At 33.5% G+C, this 15,300-nt stretch overlaps 2 protein-coding genes across 2 annotated transcripts; both read right to left on the bottom strand.

Annotated features, from left to right (window-relative positions):
* Positions 1 to 2,657: 2,657 nt before the first annotated feature.
* LOC124365363 (piggyBac transposable element-derived protein 3-like) lies at positions 2,658 to 5,313 on the bottom strand. Its single transcript, XM_046821339.1, has 2 exons — positions 4,728 to 5,313; positions 2,658 to 2,794 (listed from the first exon to the last, which is right to left on the bottom strand). Exons 1-2 carry the CDS (start codon positions 5,311 to 5,313, stop codon positions 2,658 to 2,660), a joined length of 723 nt encoding a protein of 240 aa, XP_046677295.1.
* Positions 5,314 to 5,570: 257 nt separating this feature from the next.
* Positions 5,571 to 6,799, bottom strand: LOC124364313. Its single transcript, XM_046819689.1, has 2 exons — positions 6,573 to 6,799; positions 5,571 to 6,292 (listed from the first exon to the last, which is right to left on the bottom strand). The coding sequence occupies exons 1-2, from the start codon at positions 6,599 to 6,601 to the stop codon at positions 5,998 to 6,000; spliced, it is 324 nt and encodes a 107-aa protein (XP_046675645.1). The 5' UTR covers positions 6,602 to 6,799; the 3' UTR covers positions 5,571 to 5,997.
* Between the last annotated feature and the right edge of the window lie 8,501 nt (positions 6,800 to 15,300).

Raw genomic sequence — 15,300 nt, 5'->3', positions numbered from 1 at the left:
ATTTAGATGCAATATTTTTCTGAAGTTTTATTTTGTTGTCTCTAGAAAAACTTTTACTTTTTTTGGTTAACCATGTTTTCTACTAAGAAACTGGTAATAATAAATCATTCACCGTGATCAGGCAAACTAAATTGGACAGTTTTGTAAAGTTGTTACGTAAAAGACGTTATGAAAAATTGTATAAATACGGTGCCTCCTCTGTTAAATCTCAGGTTGATATCTGTAATAGTTTGTCGACTGTAACAAAAAAAAGATATCGAATTAGAGTATTTGCTTGACGAGTAACAACATTAAAATCTCCAAAAGGTTTCAATACCAAAAATCAACAAGAGCTTGAGCTCATTGTTATATTTGCAACGACATTTCTCAAACGCGATTTGGTCAAAGCCACTTTAGTAACGGATTCCAAACGAGTAATCAAACACTTTTGGACATACTTGAGTAACAGGTCCTAAAAGGGTGACTGATCTCTTCGCAACAATGACATTTTCGTAGATGCAAAACAGCTTATATCGAAGCAAGGTGGAAAAAGTTTAAAACCCAGTTTGCGTGATTATGTTTTCGTTCTTTCGGGGCCATTTGCTATGCTGGCACATCCTCTAAAACCCTTTTTTGACACTTATTTTTACACTGTATAGTCTCAATGACGGCCTCAATTTAACTTTGGATTATACAGAGTGTAAAACTGTTATAACTTTAGAACAAGACTAATCGAAGAGATGAGAATTATGTAGTTCTGTTAGTATCTGGATTCCTGTAACAATGAACATTATATCACAATATCAGTATTTATCACTTTCTTTGCAAAATAAAAACACACCTCTTAAAAAACATAAAAAGCTTAGACTACGTATTTCATAATCACATGCTCGTGCCTAATTTTTATAACTTTGGTATGTTCGGTTCGTAATGACTAATGCTCAATTTCCTTAGACTTTTATTCAACACTTTACTCGAAGCATCTCGACCATAAATGTTAAAAATACTACATAGAATATTAACATTTATTCTGAATACCATTCATTCTTTAATAGTTCTTTCTGAAATGTCATTGATTCTGCTTAAAGTCTTTTATTGATGATGGATAGTTTGAAAGGATAATAGAATTTCATACATTTACTTCTAACGCTTTTTCGTTCTAATTTGCTTCAATATGTGTTATAACAATGTATAACACTACGATTCGAAGATTGTTGGGTACCCCCTGTTCTTCAGGTTTAAAAACACTTTAATACATAAAAAACCTTACACTTTAATGTGCACTAATGGACTGCATTTAGAGGTATAATAAAGTTATACCTGAATGGTATACGAACTGGAGAGAATGAACTAAAGCGATTACACTGCAAATGTGTCTAACACTTCTAAATATATTATGCGTAAGTGACAGCAGCAGAGTTCAGATGTGATGCACAAATACAATCAACATCCGATGTATAGTTTATAGCCCAAAGGTGACCTGGTGTCACGTGACTGACACATTATAACGTGTTGACCAAGCTGTTTGCAATTCTGATACGCTTGGATTGCTTTGATCATCTATCTCCATTGTATCTACATACATATTGGGTTACAAATACAGATACAAGTAGCTTCCTCTAGAATATGTCGAACCGTCCTGTAGATGTTTCGAGTATATCAGTCACATAGCGATGTAATATGAAACATTTGAAATGATGGCAAGTTTTAGAAGGTTGTGGGATGGGGCGTGGAATTTGTGATGTATTATTTCGTGTTTGCATTTCTTAAAATGTAAAAATGCGAAGTTCGATATCTTATAAACGACCTTACCTTGGTTTAAGGACCGTAAAAAGACCTTAAATTGTGCAACAAATCTTCATTTTTATATGATGAACACGGAGTTTAATGATGGTGTATATCAATCCATGACATTTGCCTGAGCGTTAGCGAATTCTTAGACTGATCTTAATGTGCAAAGCTCGTTTGCAAAGAGGAAATAACAAAACACATACATTTGTAAACAATCTTAATACTCACATAAGAGATTCAAACACGTATCCTAACTATCCAAACACATACCTTTTAAAACCCACATCGTTTTATACTGACTTAATGTGTAGACTTTTATGATTTTAAAACTGATATAAAACTCAATTTTATGAACAAAAAGTCTATATTTATCATGTTTCAAGATATGTTGAAGCGTATTTCATGCGTAAACTGTAAAGTTTGCATGAGATTCAATGAATGTACACCAGAATGAGTTCTATGATACGTTATCTTTGTATTAACTTGTTTTTTGTATGGTTGTCGGTCCCTCTGTTTATCCGCAGAGCTTCTCGAGAAGAAATTTAGCAAGTAACCTCAGCGAAGCTTGTTACGAACTTTTAGCTTGCCGTACTTCTACCTTATTTATATTAAGTCAAAAGTATTGTACTATTGGACGAATTATGGAGTAGAAGTCCATCTGTTACATTTACTGATACTACTTGAAGAAGAAATCCATATTGATTTTGGGCTCGAAAGTTCAAATGTAACTAATAATAAATAATTCGTTATCCTACCACTGTATCAATAGAGAAAAAAGGCAAATACAAAAAGATTATTTGCGGATTCTTGCATGTTGTTTCAGGTTCTTTTTACCATGCTTTGTTTTGGGCGACAAATTATACATAAAACCGGGAGTATACACTTATTCATCTTTCCTGGGAACGCAGAGATATTAATGAGCCGGTATTGTCGCTCAAGTGGGCGTTGTACAACAATTCGCTGGTTGTTTCTTCCACTGCTCCATTCATATAATTCTCATTTAGTGAAGCCTTTGGTAGAATTTCTGTGCATGAAAGGTATTCATGTTACCTAAGCAACAACAGTTTTCATAAAGGTGTGCGGTATTCACTGTATAAGCTCAGAGGTACAAAAGCTTTTATAAAGCTCTTTAATTTGTTACTTTTATTCATACACCGGTAAAGTGAATTATTTCATATCTTCGCGAGGATTCCAACACCTCTATACTTCAGTGACAGGCTAAATTTGCCCTGACCCAAAACTGGTGGAACTGTTGAAGAAATAAATATCCAAAACACCCCGGAAGTTCAAGCGTGCAATTTTTAAAAACAGCAAGGCCTTCCGCAAGAAAATCCACGTACAATTGTAAAGTTCTGTAAAAGTTATTAAATAATCGTCGGAAAAAATCCAACTCGTTCAAGTATATACGATACCAGAACACATACAAGTTACACACAAATACGCAATTTTAAGTGTCACTATGAGTGCATCCAGCACGTCCACGCATTGACACACATTCATCCCAAAATTACAGAAATTTAACGAGTACATCCTACTAAAGGCGTAATCTAGATATGTTAGAATTATCTAAGTTCCTCAGTGATACATTGGGACTCTCCAGCATTCTAAGGAACAGTACCAAGTTTTATTTATTGTGACTAGGAAATTAATAATTTATTTATGGTCCGTTATTGACAGGGGATAATTCCTAAGGATAACAGGATATAGGCCATATGCCATCGTTATATTTAAGAACACTACTTTTCGAGGATTTCAAGATATCTTCTTCTTCTTCATATGTAAAAAATTTAAAGGAGCAGATACATTTTGTTGCAATTATTCGGCAATGCATTAAAAAATATTCTACTATAACCCTTAAATAAAGACAAAACTCAATAGAACTTTAAATCTATGATCAATGCAGGTCGTAGTTATTTTTTAAAATATTTTGGAATAATTCAAAATAATATTTTACTTCTTTTTATATAAAAAACTTTTAATTTAATAAAATAGTTATAGTTTCTTTCACAACTCAAAGAATATTAGTGCTACACATATTAAATTGGAAATATAATCATAGTGGTGAGTCAAAAAAGCAGCATATAATTAGGAAATGTTTAAAATATTGTACAATGTTTTTCATATTTATTTAAAAAATGTATTTATTATAAAAAAATAAAAATAGTTTTTTTTTGTACAATGGGTGCCTGGAAAAAAGAATATTATTACATATATCACTTACCACACGGGTTATTTATAAAACCAGGACTATTTTATGAAATTAAAAACTTTATTTTATATTAAAAAGTAAATTATACTTATAATTATTCCAAAAATATTAAAAAAAACTATTACTAAACCTGTATTGAGCATAACTTCAAAGTTTTTGAACTTGGTGTTTATTGGAGGTTACAGTAAAATATTTTACTATGCATTTCAAAATGATTGCGACTAACTGTTTCGGTCCCCTTAACCCATAAAGGACTGGAATTATTTTCTGTGGAATTTGAAATTATTTTGTATTTAAACCCTTTTCTATAAGCTTTTTTGTTATTGGAAAATTATTGATTTTATTCTAGTGATGTATCTATATCGAAAATTTGTGTGTGACCATATGGTCACAGTAGGCTTTTAAGATACCTTTTCCGAATAAATAAACAACCAATCGCATTATATGAAACTTTACTTTATTATTTACTTTAAAACCATTAAACTATTAAGTAAAGTAAAATCAGATTATTATAAAGTTTTTGTAGACTCCAGAGTGACATATATAGTAGCCTACTGCAGTTTGTGATAGTTCTCGAAACATTTTACACACAGGCCGACGTCACATTTTTTGCAAGCTGTTCTTCCTACAGAACTGCACAATCTATTTGCGCACCTCCTGCGCTTTTCTGTTGGTATTACATAGTGATGTAGACCATCGTAGCGTAGACTATTTTTATTTTTTGCAACGAAGACCTTTCTTGAAGTACTTGGGCCGGGAAGAGCTGGAGGAGTCTTGTACCTTGTTAAGTAGCATTGAACTATTTCTCTTCTAAATGTCAGTTTTGTCATTTTGTTCCCTGACAATCTGAGAAGTCGCCAAGCATTAGTGGTGCCCAGATCTATAAGCCATGTAAACAAAGGCCACCACCACTTCTTTCCCCTGATCCCAATTCTGTGGGTGCTTATGTCCTCATCCATAAGGTCCGTCCCTCCCATGTGGTGATTATACTGTTTTATCACAAAGGGTTGTTGAATGTGGAGATATTTCTTTTCTGACTGAGAGAAGCGCTTCACACTAGCAATAGGCTCAATACCATATGATGTCGATGCGACTGTAACAACACTATTGTCTTTCCAGCGAGCGACAAATATGCCATCTTCTTTTTCTATTTTACATTGAAAGCTTCCTCGAGATTCATTTTGCATATCTTTTTTTGATGAAAGAGGGCAGTCTTTTGGCAATCTGTTGATTCGGACAGTTCCTGTAGAACCATAACCTCTATCTTTCAGATGTTTCATCAGTGCTGGACTTGTAAACAAATTGTCAAAAAACAACTGGTAGGGTAAACTCATCTTGAGGTATTTCATCCAGCATTGATACAAGAGGAGCTGCTGATTTCCCAAATAGCTTTGAATATGTTTCATTTGTTGTTGTGTTCTTCCCTTGAAAAATCTCAAAATTGATCAAGTACCCAGTATCAGTATTTAGGCTCCAAATCTTGTAGCCAAAACGGATAGGTTTCCCTTTCAAAAATTGCTTACATCCATGTTTGCCATAGTACTTTACCATGGACTCATCAAAACACAAAAACTCAGATGGTACAAAAATTGTCAAGACATTTACATTTGAGTAAGTTCATAAGTGGCCTCATTTTCCACATTTTGTCATTTGGAATTGTCTCAGAGTTATCTGCACAGTGCAAAAAGCGCATAATTTGAATAAATCTATCACGTCTCATTGCTTGACAGACCATTTCATTTTTCATATCTAGTCCAGAATCCCAATAGCATTTCTTACCAGGCAGTTCATTGTATCCTGACAGTAACAAAATTGCTAAAAAGCATTTCATTTCTTCCTCCGTAACCTTTGGGTCTGGGCAGTTTTTGAATAAAGCGTACTTGTTTGTATTTTTAACTAGCAATTCAATAACACTGTTGTTGATGAATAGCTCAAAAAGTTCAACTGGGCTTAAAGAACTGAACTTACTGTAGTTGTATGCTTGAAAAGCAAGAGTCTTCTGAGCTTCCATGTCGCCATCAATCCAGGTTCGATGTTTTTTTATCTTGTAGTTCCGTGCAACTTGATTCAACAAGATTACAAAGTCTTCTTACTCTTATTTCTGCGGGAGCTGATAGTTGTCCACCGTTCAAATTATTTATGGTACCACCTTCGTCTTCTGGACCAGAGTCTTCATCAGTGAGGATATCATTTTCTGGGGGGGCAATAAAGATGTCAACGTCTGAGGTGTCGAGATTCCCGTCATCAACAAAGTTTTCAATTACATCGACAGCTTCGGCTACAGTAAATCCCTCGGCCAGTGACAGTTGTTGCCTAAAACAACAAATGAAGGATAATAATGTAATATATATACCTCACAAACATGAGAGGCGAAATAAAAATTACTGGTAAAACATATTCAATATTATTGTTTTTGTTCATATGAAAGCCTACTGTGACCATATGGTCACAGTAAAGTTTGAGGTGGCCTATGACATAACCTAAAACTGACATAGCATTTTCTTTAAAACATAACCAGTTAAAAGCTTATGAAATAACATAGGACATATTTCAGATATGTTTATCTTATATATAAAAAAGTTATAATACTTACAACCAATTGTTGTCAAGAAAATCAGCCATGTTGTAACATAAGTAAATTTAATACTTTACTGTTCCTCACAACTGAAACCAACCATCAAACAATAACACTACAGGTGAAGAATAACTCTTGTTCTGTCAGCTGGCTAAGAAAAAATCAAAACCAGCTTCATGAATCAGGCATACCAACCCAAAAAATAAAATACTGAAACTGTGACCATATGGTCACAGTAGTCTCTTATGGGTTAAAATATAATAAAAGCTCTTTGCTATAGTTAAAGACTGAAAAATATGAGTTAATAAACTCAGTAGAGTAAAATTCACAGCGACATAAATACGACAAAAGCACGCATATACCTGTAAGCCCAGATTCGTAAGAATGTAACCAATCAAGGTCATTTCACAGGACCAACAGCACTACACCACACGCCACTCACAACAAAGAAGATGAGAGATTGAAAGACTTGCAATGAAGTCAAAATTAAGTCTACTTCTAATAGCTACATATATTTTCAGGTACAGTAGAAATTGATCAGATAATACGATTTCATTCATTCAGAAGGCAAAGATAATACTCTTCATTAAGTTGTTCATTGTTTTAAGGCAGTGGGATAGAGAAAAAACAGCGTTATTACGTACATTACTTTCTATGGAGGATTTAGTTTTTAATACAAAGTTATATTTTGGTTATTATTATTTAAGAGTAAAATAAATTATTTTACGGGAAATTTTTGTATCCCTCTTATTTAAATAAAAAAATCAGTAATAAGGGCAAGAGCTATTTATAATGTTAAATAGGCCGAACTCATATTTCTGTGTGGGAAATACGCAGTATGTTAGACAGTGTGAGTCATAGATTTTAAGGAATTTTTTTAATTAGCCTCCAAGAAGTAGACACTATTTTAATTAGTGAAACATACATATACAGTGAGTAATAGACAAACTATTAATTGGTTTGTTGTAGTACAATAATTGCAAAATTTGGCTGCAGGATCCAAACAAAATCATTTCATTTATAAGTGTAGTTGTGTAATAAAGTAGGTCTAGATTTATGAAGAATAGTATCAGGAGAGCAGAGACAACACGGGGACAGTTATACCAGTAACGCTCAGATGCAAGCTCAACATCATTAAGGTAAGTGTCTCAGACCGACTTGGCATTCAGAAACCAAGGACTGCTATCACTAATTACGGTAAAAGGTGTAATTAGTTTACTTAAGAAACTTCTTTCTTTAAAACTGAAAGAATCCCTTCGCGTGGTTTACGCAGATGGGAATCAAGCAGTACTTTAATGTGAAATAAAAAATTATTTTGTCTAAATCTTGGAAAATCTGCGGCATCAAGTATATTATATTTGGGTATTCGTTATTGAAACTTATCTTTCGAAGGAGTTAAATATTTAATTTCTGTCTGTCTACCTGCCCGTACGATATCTCGAAAACGATCTAATCTATAGACATGAAATTTTTCACGAACCTTCGTTTCTAGGTGTATTAGGAAGTTCAATGATGGTGCATGGCACGTGAGATTTGTCTACGGGTTAGAAATATCTTTACTTGGTATTACAGGTAACCAAGATGGCAGTGAGAAAACAACAAAATAAATTAATTTACTTTAACATACAACATATTAACACGTGTTTATTATTCCATAATAAAAACTAAAAATAAATTGAAACTCATTTTTTAACATTTGAAGGCAAAACATGATTTCAGAGCAGCGCACTCTAGTAATCTCCCACACTAATCGGAACCTTTATTATTTAAACACTGCTACGAAACCGATTAAGTTGTGAATGTATCAAGTGGCAAGATATATCGAGAAATATTTCTTTTATAGACTTTAAACTGTGGATTATACACAGAAAAGGACAAATTCTATGATGGCGCATATCCATTCATGGAATTTAGCTGAGCATCGTTCAAGTATATCACTCAGTGGACATTTACAATTTCTATTTTATCTGTCAAGCGTCTTAAACATTTATTTCTGTATTAATGTATAGGAGACTACTAAATATACATTGGAGCTGGGGGATAGTACCGTAAAGCGGTACTAAGACTGATTCATCTACACCGATCAGGACTCTGGACTCGAGTCAGGAGTTTTTGACTACGTTTTGGTCCATATACTAAGGTGGTGCTTCCCTTCAAAGGAGGTGGAGTATTCCTTACTGTGTCACACACCAAAGGTTCTGAGTCTCGGATTGGCTAGAGGCCTACGGGAGGCCTCCTGAGCTCCTGATACTAACTTTGGTTTACCACGTGTACCCTCCCAGGACGGAACTGGTTTCCCACAGTGGGCCATTACTGGTATGCCGATATCCCAGATAATAGTTTTTCTTTGTTTAAAGGTTATTTTTGACGATGGAAGGATTGTGAAGGAAACAGGATTTTTCCGGACATTTGCCATCGTTCAGTGAAACAAGAAAACAGTAACACTACGTTTCGAGATCTGCAATCTGATCTCTTCTTCAGGTAAAGAACTAACCTAACACATAATTACAAACTAATAGTTTTTGATAAATCATTTTTACTGCCTCGTGACCCCTCAGTGTCAAGACTGTCTGAGTGCGTTTTTTTTGTAAGTCTTGAACTTCCTGGGAATCTTCACTAGATGATTTCTCAAATTAAACCATATCTTAATACCAGGCCTGGATTATGATAAACCCCCAGACACTTGAAACTTGTAAGAAAAGCCGTTGCTGACACAAAAATCACGGTGTATGTCTGCTTTTTAAAACAGGCTTCAAACCAAGAACAAAACAATATATAACAGTATGAGTCCCAAATTATGAAAGGGAAGAAAAGTCTTTATAGTATATAGGACATTACGCATTTTACAACAGTATAGAAATATATTTTTGAATTAGTCAGTCGTTTTAAAACAAATATTATTTTAGGGCCGTTTCTTTCTCATAAGGTTTCAATATTGGAGTTGTACACAATTTGAGATATTCAGTAAGATTTTCAGTAACTCCAGTGCATACGGTAACTAACGTAATGTTAAATTATTCTATTGAAATCGAACGCTAAGCTGAGTGTATACATTTCCTTGTAATTCCATTGGAATGGTCACGGGCACTACGCGTGTATCTTTGAACTCTAATCGCAGAGAGAATAGTTCATGGATTGACGTAAATACCTGGCTTCAGGTACTGTAAATATATTCAGCTACATCTATACCACAATGTTTAAGAAACCCGATTTCTCGTACATTATGTACACATTTTCACCATTTTTATAATTACTTTGAACTGAAAAGAGATTTTTAAACAATACTGACCAAACAATAAACGGTTTTAAATTCGTCACTGACAGCACCATTGGCAAAAGCTAGATAATACAATTATTGTTGTTGCTTTTTTCAGTTCACCACTACCTCTCGAAAGCTTGAGATTTCTCGTGTTCGTGAAAACTCCATAAGTTCAAGTTCGAATTTCTTTTTTCAGTAAAGATTCAACAGATCTATAGTTATGTATCAAAATTAAAAAAATAGTGCGTATGGCAACAGATTTTTATTAATCGAAATATAATTGATCTAATAGCTTATGGTTGTTAACAGTAAAGGTTCATTTAAGTAATTTTTACTTTTTACTTTGATAACAGTGAGGACTTACAAATGTTCAAAACTAAATTATTACACAAACTATGAAGTAAACAATGCGACAAGACAAAAATTCACTATGTAACAACTTTGACCATTTTTATAATTACTTTGAATATTTAAGTTAACAACAAAGATCAGGGCAAGTATAAATAAATTATTATAGTTTAAGTTTTCAGTACAATATTCATTTCATATTCTTATTTCCAAGCCTCAATTTACTCACATGACACAAAACAGGTATACTAATACGTATGACATACATATTGCCCAACTTAAAATTTTCTTTTATTCTCATTCAATATTTCATTTCCATAGTATTTAACTTCGCAGAAAAATTAAAAATATTTGGTATATATATTTTAAATCTTCTAATTTATTACATAAGAATCTAATCTGGTTTTATATAATTCAAAAAACAAAAATTAAATTGAGTAGATCTGTTTTTAGGTCGTGATTTACCAATTAACAGCACATAATCTTCATTTATGCAGAGATTTAATTTTTTATTATTACAACTGTTACTACCCTATCATCATGTGAAAATAAAAGAAAACTTGCGATCTTGATACACGACACTGAAATATAAGTAAGTAAAACTTATATAAACCCGAGCGACTAATGAAGATAAACATGGGAATAGCTAAACTTTCGAGTACACCTACAACAAGTTACTCCGTCGTCAGGATGATTACAGCTGTATCTACTTTGATTTAGAAAACTTGTATTTGAGGAGGGAAATTTTCTTCAAAGCTAACTAAGTTCAAGTCGATTGTATAAACTTACTGTGCTTGTCAGTGTTTTAGCAATTTTTAGCCAATTTAAAATATAAATCTCCTGAGCATTTACTAAAAAGGTAACATATAGACTTCTAAATTAGGTTTTGCCAAGAGATAAAAATCATAATTTAAATTTTAAAACTTAAAGTACAACTTAAAATATAAATCAAAATTTGAAAGCTATGTTTTTGGAGTATTAGTAGTCTCTTTACAGATAATTTAGTACAATAAGACTAGCTAACATTTAATGTACAAGATAAAAGGTTGTACTTCAACAAACAGAGGAGTTCTTGATTTTTATTGAATTCTTTGAAATGCAAACTCGCTATAGAAGAACTAAAAACGGAATACGCATGGCTAGGCTATTTCTATGCATTAAAAATTATAAGTGTAGATATTATTCCAAAACACAAAGTTTCGAGAATTGCAAATACATCGTCTTATTTCTGTGTAAAAAAACTGACTCGTAAAGGTTGTTCGAATTGTTTACTCCCTCCTTATTTTTTAGTCAAATTTGACTTTGTTCATACCTTGTATTAATTTATACATCTACTTGCAGTAGAGGATAGTCAAAAATCCCTGAAACCTCTTGTTACATATATTCTAAAAATATATATTGTGTATATATATATATATATATATATATATATATATATATATATTTATATTTAGAAATGAATTATATATATATATTATATATAAAAATGAAAATTCTCTTTTTTATAATTCGCTTCTCAGTTAACACGGATTTTAAGATTAACTGTCTTTAATAAGATAATAATTCAACATCAATGATACCACAGTTCTGTATAAAAATGTTTAATTTATAACAATAGAACTATAAAATGAAATAATAACGGTAGATACAATAACAATACCACAAAAAAACACACACACAGCAGTTAAAATGTAATCTTTTCTAGCTGCAACTGGTGGCGGATGGCAAATGTTCGATATCTTGTTTCTTTACTATCCCATGTCAGTAATACATTCAAAATCAAGAATATGACTTGGAGAAAGCTGTCATAAACAGCTTTCAACAAGCTTTATTTTGTGTGTTGTTGGATAAGCTGTGTGTGGAGCGTGTGTTTATCTGTGTAAGTAATAAGTTAATGATAAACACAATGGTGAATTTTAATCCGATGTCACGTTATTCGAAAAATAACGAACTAGATACCCGTCGTGGAAGCAAACAATGCAAACATCCAATATTATTCGATTGACTGATACCATCCAAGAAATCATATATGTAAATCTATAGACTAAAATTTAAATTTTAATTTAAATAACACCGGCATACATACACTAACATCGAAAACAATCTTGAAATTTTACACACAAGCAAAAAAAGTCGCTTATTATCACTACTTTAGAACATTTTGAAATTTACAAAAGTGCCAAAATTAATTATAATAAATTATTCAATGACAAAGAATTTCTAACAAAAAATTTATTATTCTATAGACTTTTAAACAATATACAATGATCTCACTTAAAATTAAATACAACAAATTTAGCCACCAAGGTAGTAAAAAACACATGACAAATTGATTTTAGTTATTTATTTTACAATTAACACTTAAACCTTATTTTGTACCTGAAGATGGAATCAATGATTCCGAAATCAAAGTCAAAGTCAAAGTCAAAGTGTTTATTTGTCAATTAACAATTAACATTGCATGACAATGGTCAATAATTTACAATAATAATAAAAACAAAAGATAAAATAACTAAACATCTTATTTGTACATTAGATAATCTCTTACAGAGTAAAACTCTCCATCAATCAAAAAACACTTAAGTCTTTTTCTAAATTTGCTAACAAAAGTTTCTGCTTTTATTTCCAGTGGGAGACTATTAAATAATTTGATTGCTGAAAAATATAACTGGTTTTCAAAAAATGAGGTACGGTGTTTTGGTACAGGTATACAGATGGAGTTTCTTAAGTTGTAATGAGTAGGAGAATCAGAGGTAAAAATGTGCATATTTTTCTTAAAGAAGATTAAGGTTTCGAGTATGTATAGGCTTGGGAATGTAAGAATTTTGTTTGATCGGAAAAAAACCCCTGCATGATTGACTTCTTGCCAGCCCTAATACAATCCTTAGAGATTTCTTCTGCAAACGAAAGATGTATAGGGTCTTTGTGTTTTCAGAGCCCCATATTGGAAGTCCATAATCAAGATGTGGGTAAATGCACCCATTAATAGCCAGCCAGAAGAATTTCAGTACTAGAAAAACTGGAGAGTCTACGTAATAAAAATATGCCGCTGCATAATTTCCCACACACCTTGTCCATGTGAAGGTGAAAGTTCAGGCTTGAGTCCAAAATCACACCCAAGAAGTTTGTAAATTGTGACGAGTTAATAACGGAGTCGCCTAAAATAATGGATGAACTTCCACTATCACCATTCATGGGTGCTCTAATATTAAAATCCAGGAATGTCGTCTTTGCAGTGTTCACAGTAAGGTGATTTTCTTCCATCCATTGAAGAAGACAGCTGCCTTGTACAAAAATATCATATTCCAGGTTTTCCCTATTTTTATGTGACATATTGAAAGATGTGTCGTCAGCAAATAAGCACAGATTTCCTCCGCCCACACTAGATGAGATGTCATTAACAAATAATAGGAATAAGACTGGGCCAAGGACAGAGCCTTGGGGTACCCCTGACTTCACTGTTTTCACAGAGGATACTCGATGACTCAAGCAACCAGAGTGGTCAACAAAGGGAATTTCAACTACCTGGCTACGCCCCATCAAATATGAAGACACCCAGTCAAATGCGGCACCCCTAATTCCAAGGTTTTGTAGTTTGCATAACAAGAGCCCATGATTGACAACATCGAACGCTTTTCGGAGATCCAAGAAAACACCAAACGAATGCTGACGTTCATCCAAGGCAATAGAAACATGATTGATGAAGTCAAAAACGGCATCAAGTGTCGAGAAGCCACGTCTGAAGCCAAATTGCTTTTCAAAAATGACATTATTATGCGATAAAAACGACAGTAAACGAACAAGATACAGCTTTTCCAAGATTTTTGAAAACGTTGATAGGATAGATATGGGCCTATAGTTTTCGATGTCATATGGGCTTCCCTTTTTCAGTAGTGGTTTAACTATTGCTTGCTTTAGAATACATGGAAATACACCACTTTCGAAGGTAGCATTCGCAATGTGGGCCAAAGGCCAAGCCAGCTGCTCAGCAACATCCTTCAGAAGGCTAGAAGACATCCCATCAGCCCCTGAGGTGTGGCCGGGCTTTAAGGATTTTACTACTGCGATTACTTCCCGAACATCTGTTGGCCACAGGAAAAGTGAAGGTACAACTGTCCGCATCGCATGACACACTCGTTGTGGGTCGTCAACATTCCAAGAACCGCCTCCAAGACGTTCGCCCATCTGGGTGAAGAAAGAATTAAACTGATATGAGATAACAGTCGGATCGACCAGTAAGGAACCACTTTCATTCTTAATGGAGTAACAGGTAAAATCCTTAGACTTTTTGTTGGGCTGAATGTCCTTAATGATGTTCCAAACGGCCCTGTTTTTGTTCTTGGCCTTTGTGATGTGTTTATAAACCAACCCAGCCTTAGCAGAGCGAACTCTAGTCCGAAACTGTTTCTTAAGATCACGGTAAGATTTTCGGAAGGGATGTCCAGAACCAAGGTGTTTCGTCAGAGAATACATAGTGATCACCTTCTCTTGGAGCTGAAGCAAATCTTTATTGAAAACCACCTTCGTAAAAGATTTGGTTTTCTGGTATTTTACCTTCTTTATAGGAGCAATTAAATTAAAATAATATGAAAAAGTAGATAGGAAAAGTGAAAACTTGGAGTTCACATCTTGTGCACTAAGAACATTAGCCCACATTTCATTTGCCAACAAGTGTCTTAAAACATGGATGCTGTTATCTGAAATTTGACGTTTGAGTTTGAACTTAGGAGTATTTATCATAGGAGACACATTAAACTTGAGATCACCAACCTGAGCATGGTCGTCCGATACTGCCGTTATGACAACTTGAGTGACCAGCTCACTTGGATTGATGTTCGTAAAGATGTTGTCAATTAGTGACGTAGACCCCATTAAAACTCCCTGGTATACGATTTTACTGTATCTCTAAGCCCAAAAGAAGTAATGAGATGAGACAGTTGTCTGGCAGTTTCATTATCAGAACACATGTCAATATTAAAATCACCAGCAATAAGAACCCTTACGCCAGATTTCAAAATAGAACTAAGACAATCAGTTAAAGAACAATTCAATGTTACTGAAATCTGAATGTGGAGGTCTGTAAACAGAGATAACTAAATATTGAGAACCGCTTAAATCCACTGAAACACTGGCCAGCTC

The sequence above is a fragment of the Homalodisca vitripennis genome, chromosome 6 (assembly GCF_021130785.1).
Source record: "Homalodisca vitripennis isolate AUS2020 chromosome 6, UT_GWSS_2.1, whole genome shotgun sequence".
In the NCBI taxonomy this organism is placed as follows: Eukaryota; Metazoa; Arthropoda; class Insecta; order Hemiptera; family Cicadellidae; genus Homalodisca; species Homalodisca vitripennis.
The sequence above is the reverse complement of the archived record's forward strand: the minus strand, read 5'-3'. Positions and strand labels throughout refer to the sequence as shown.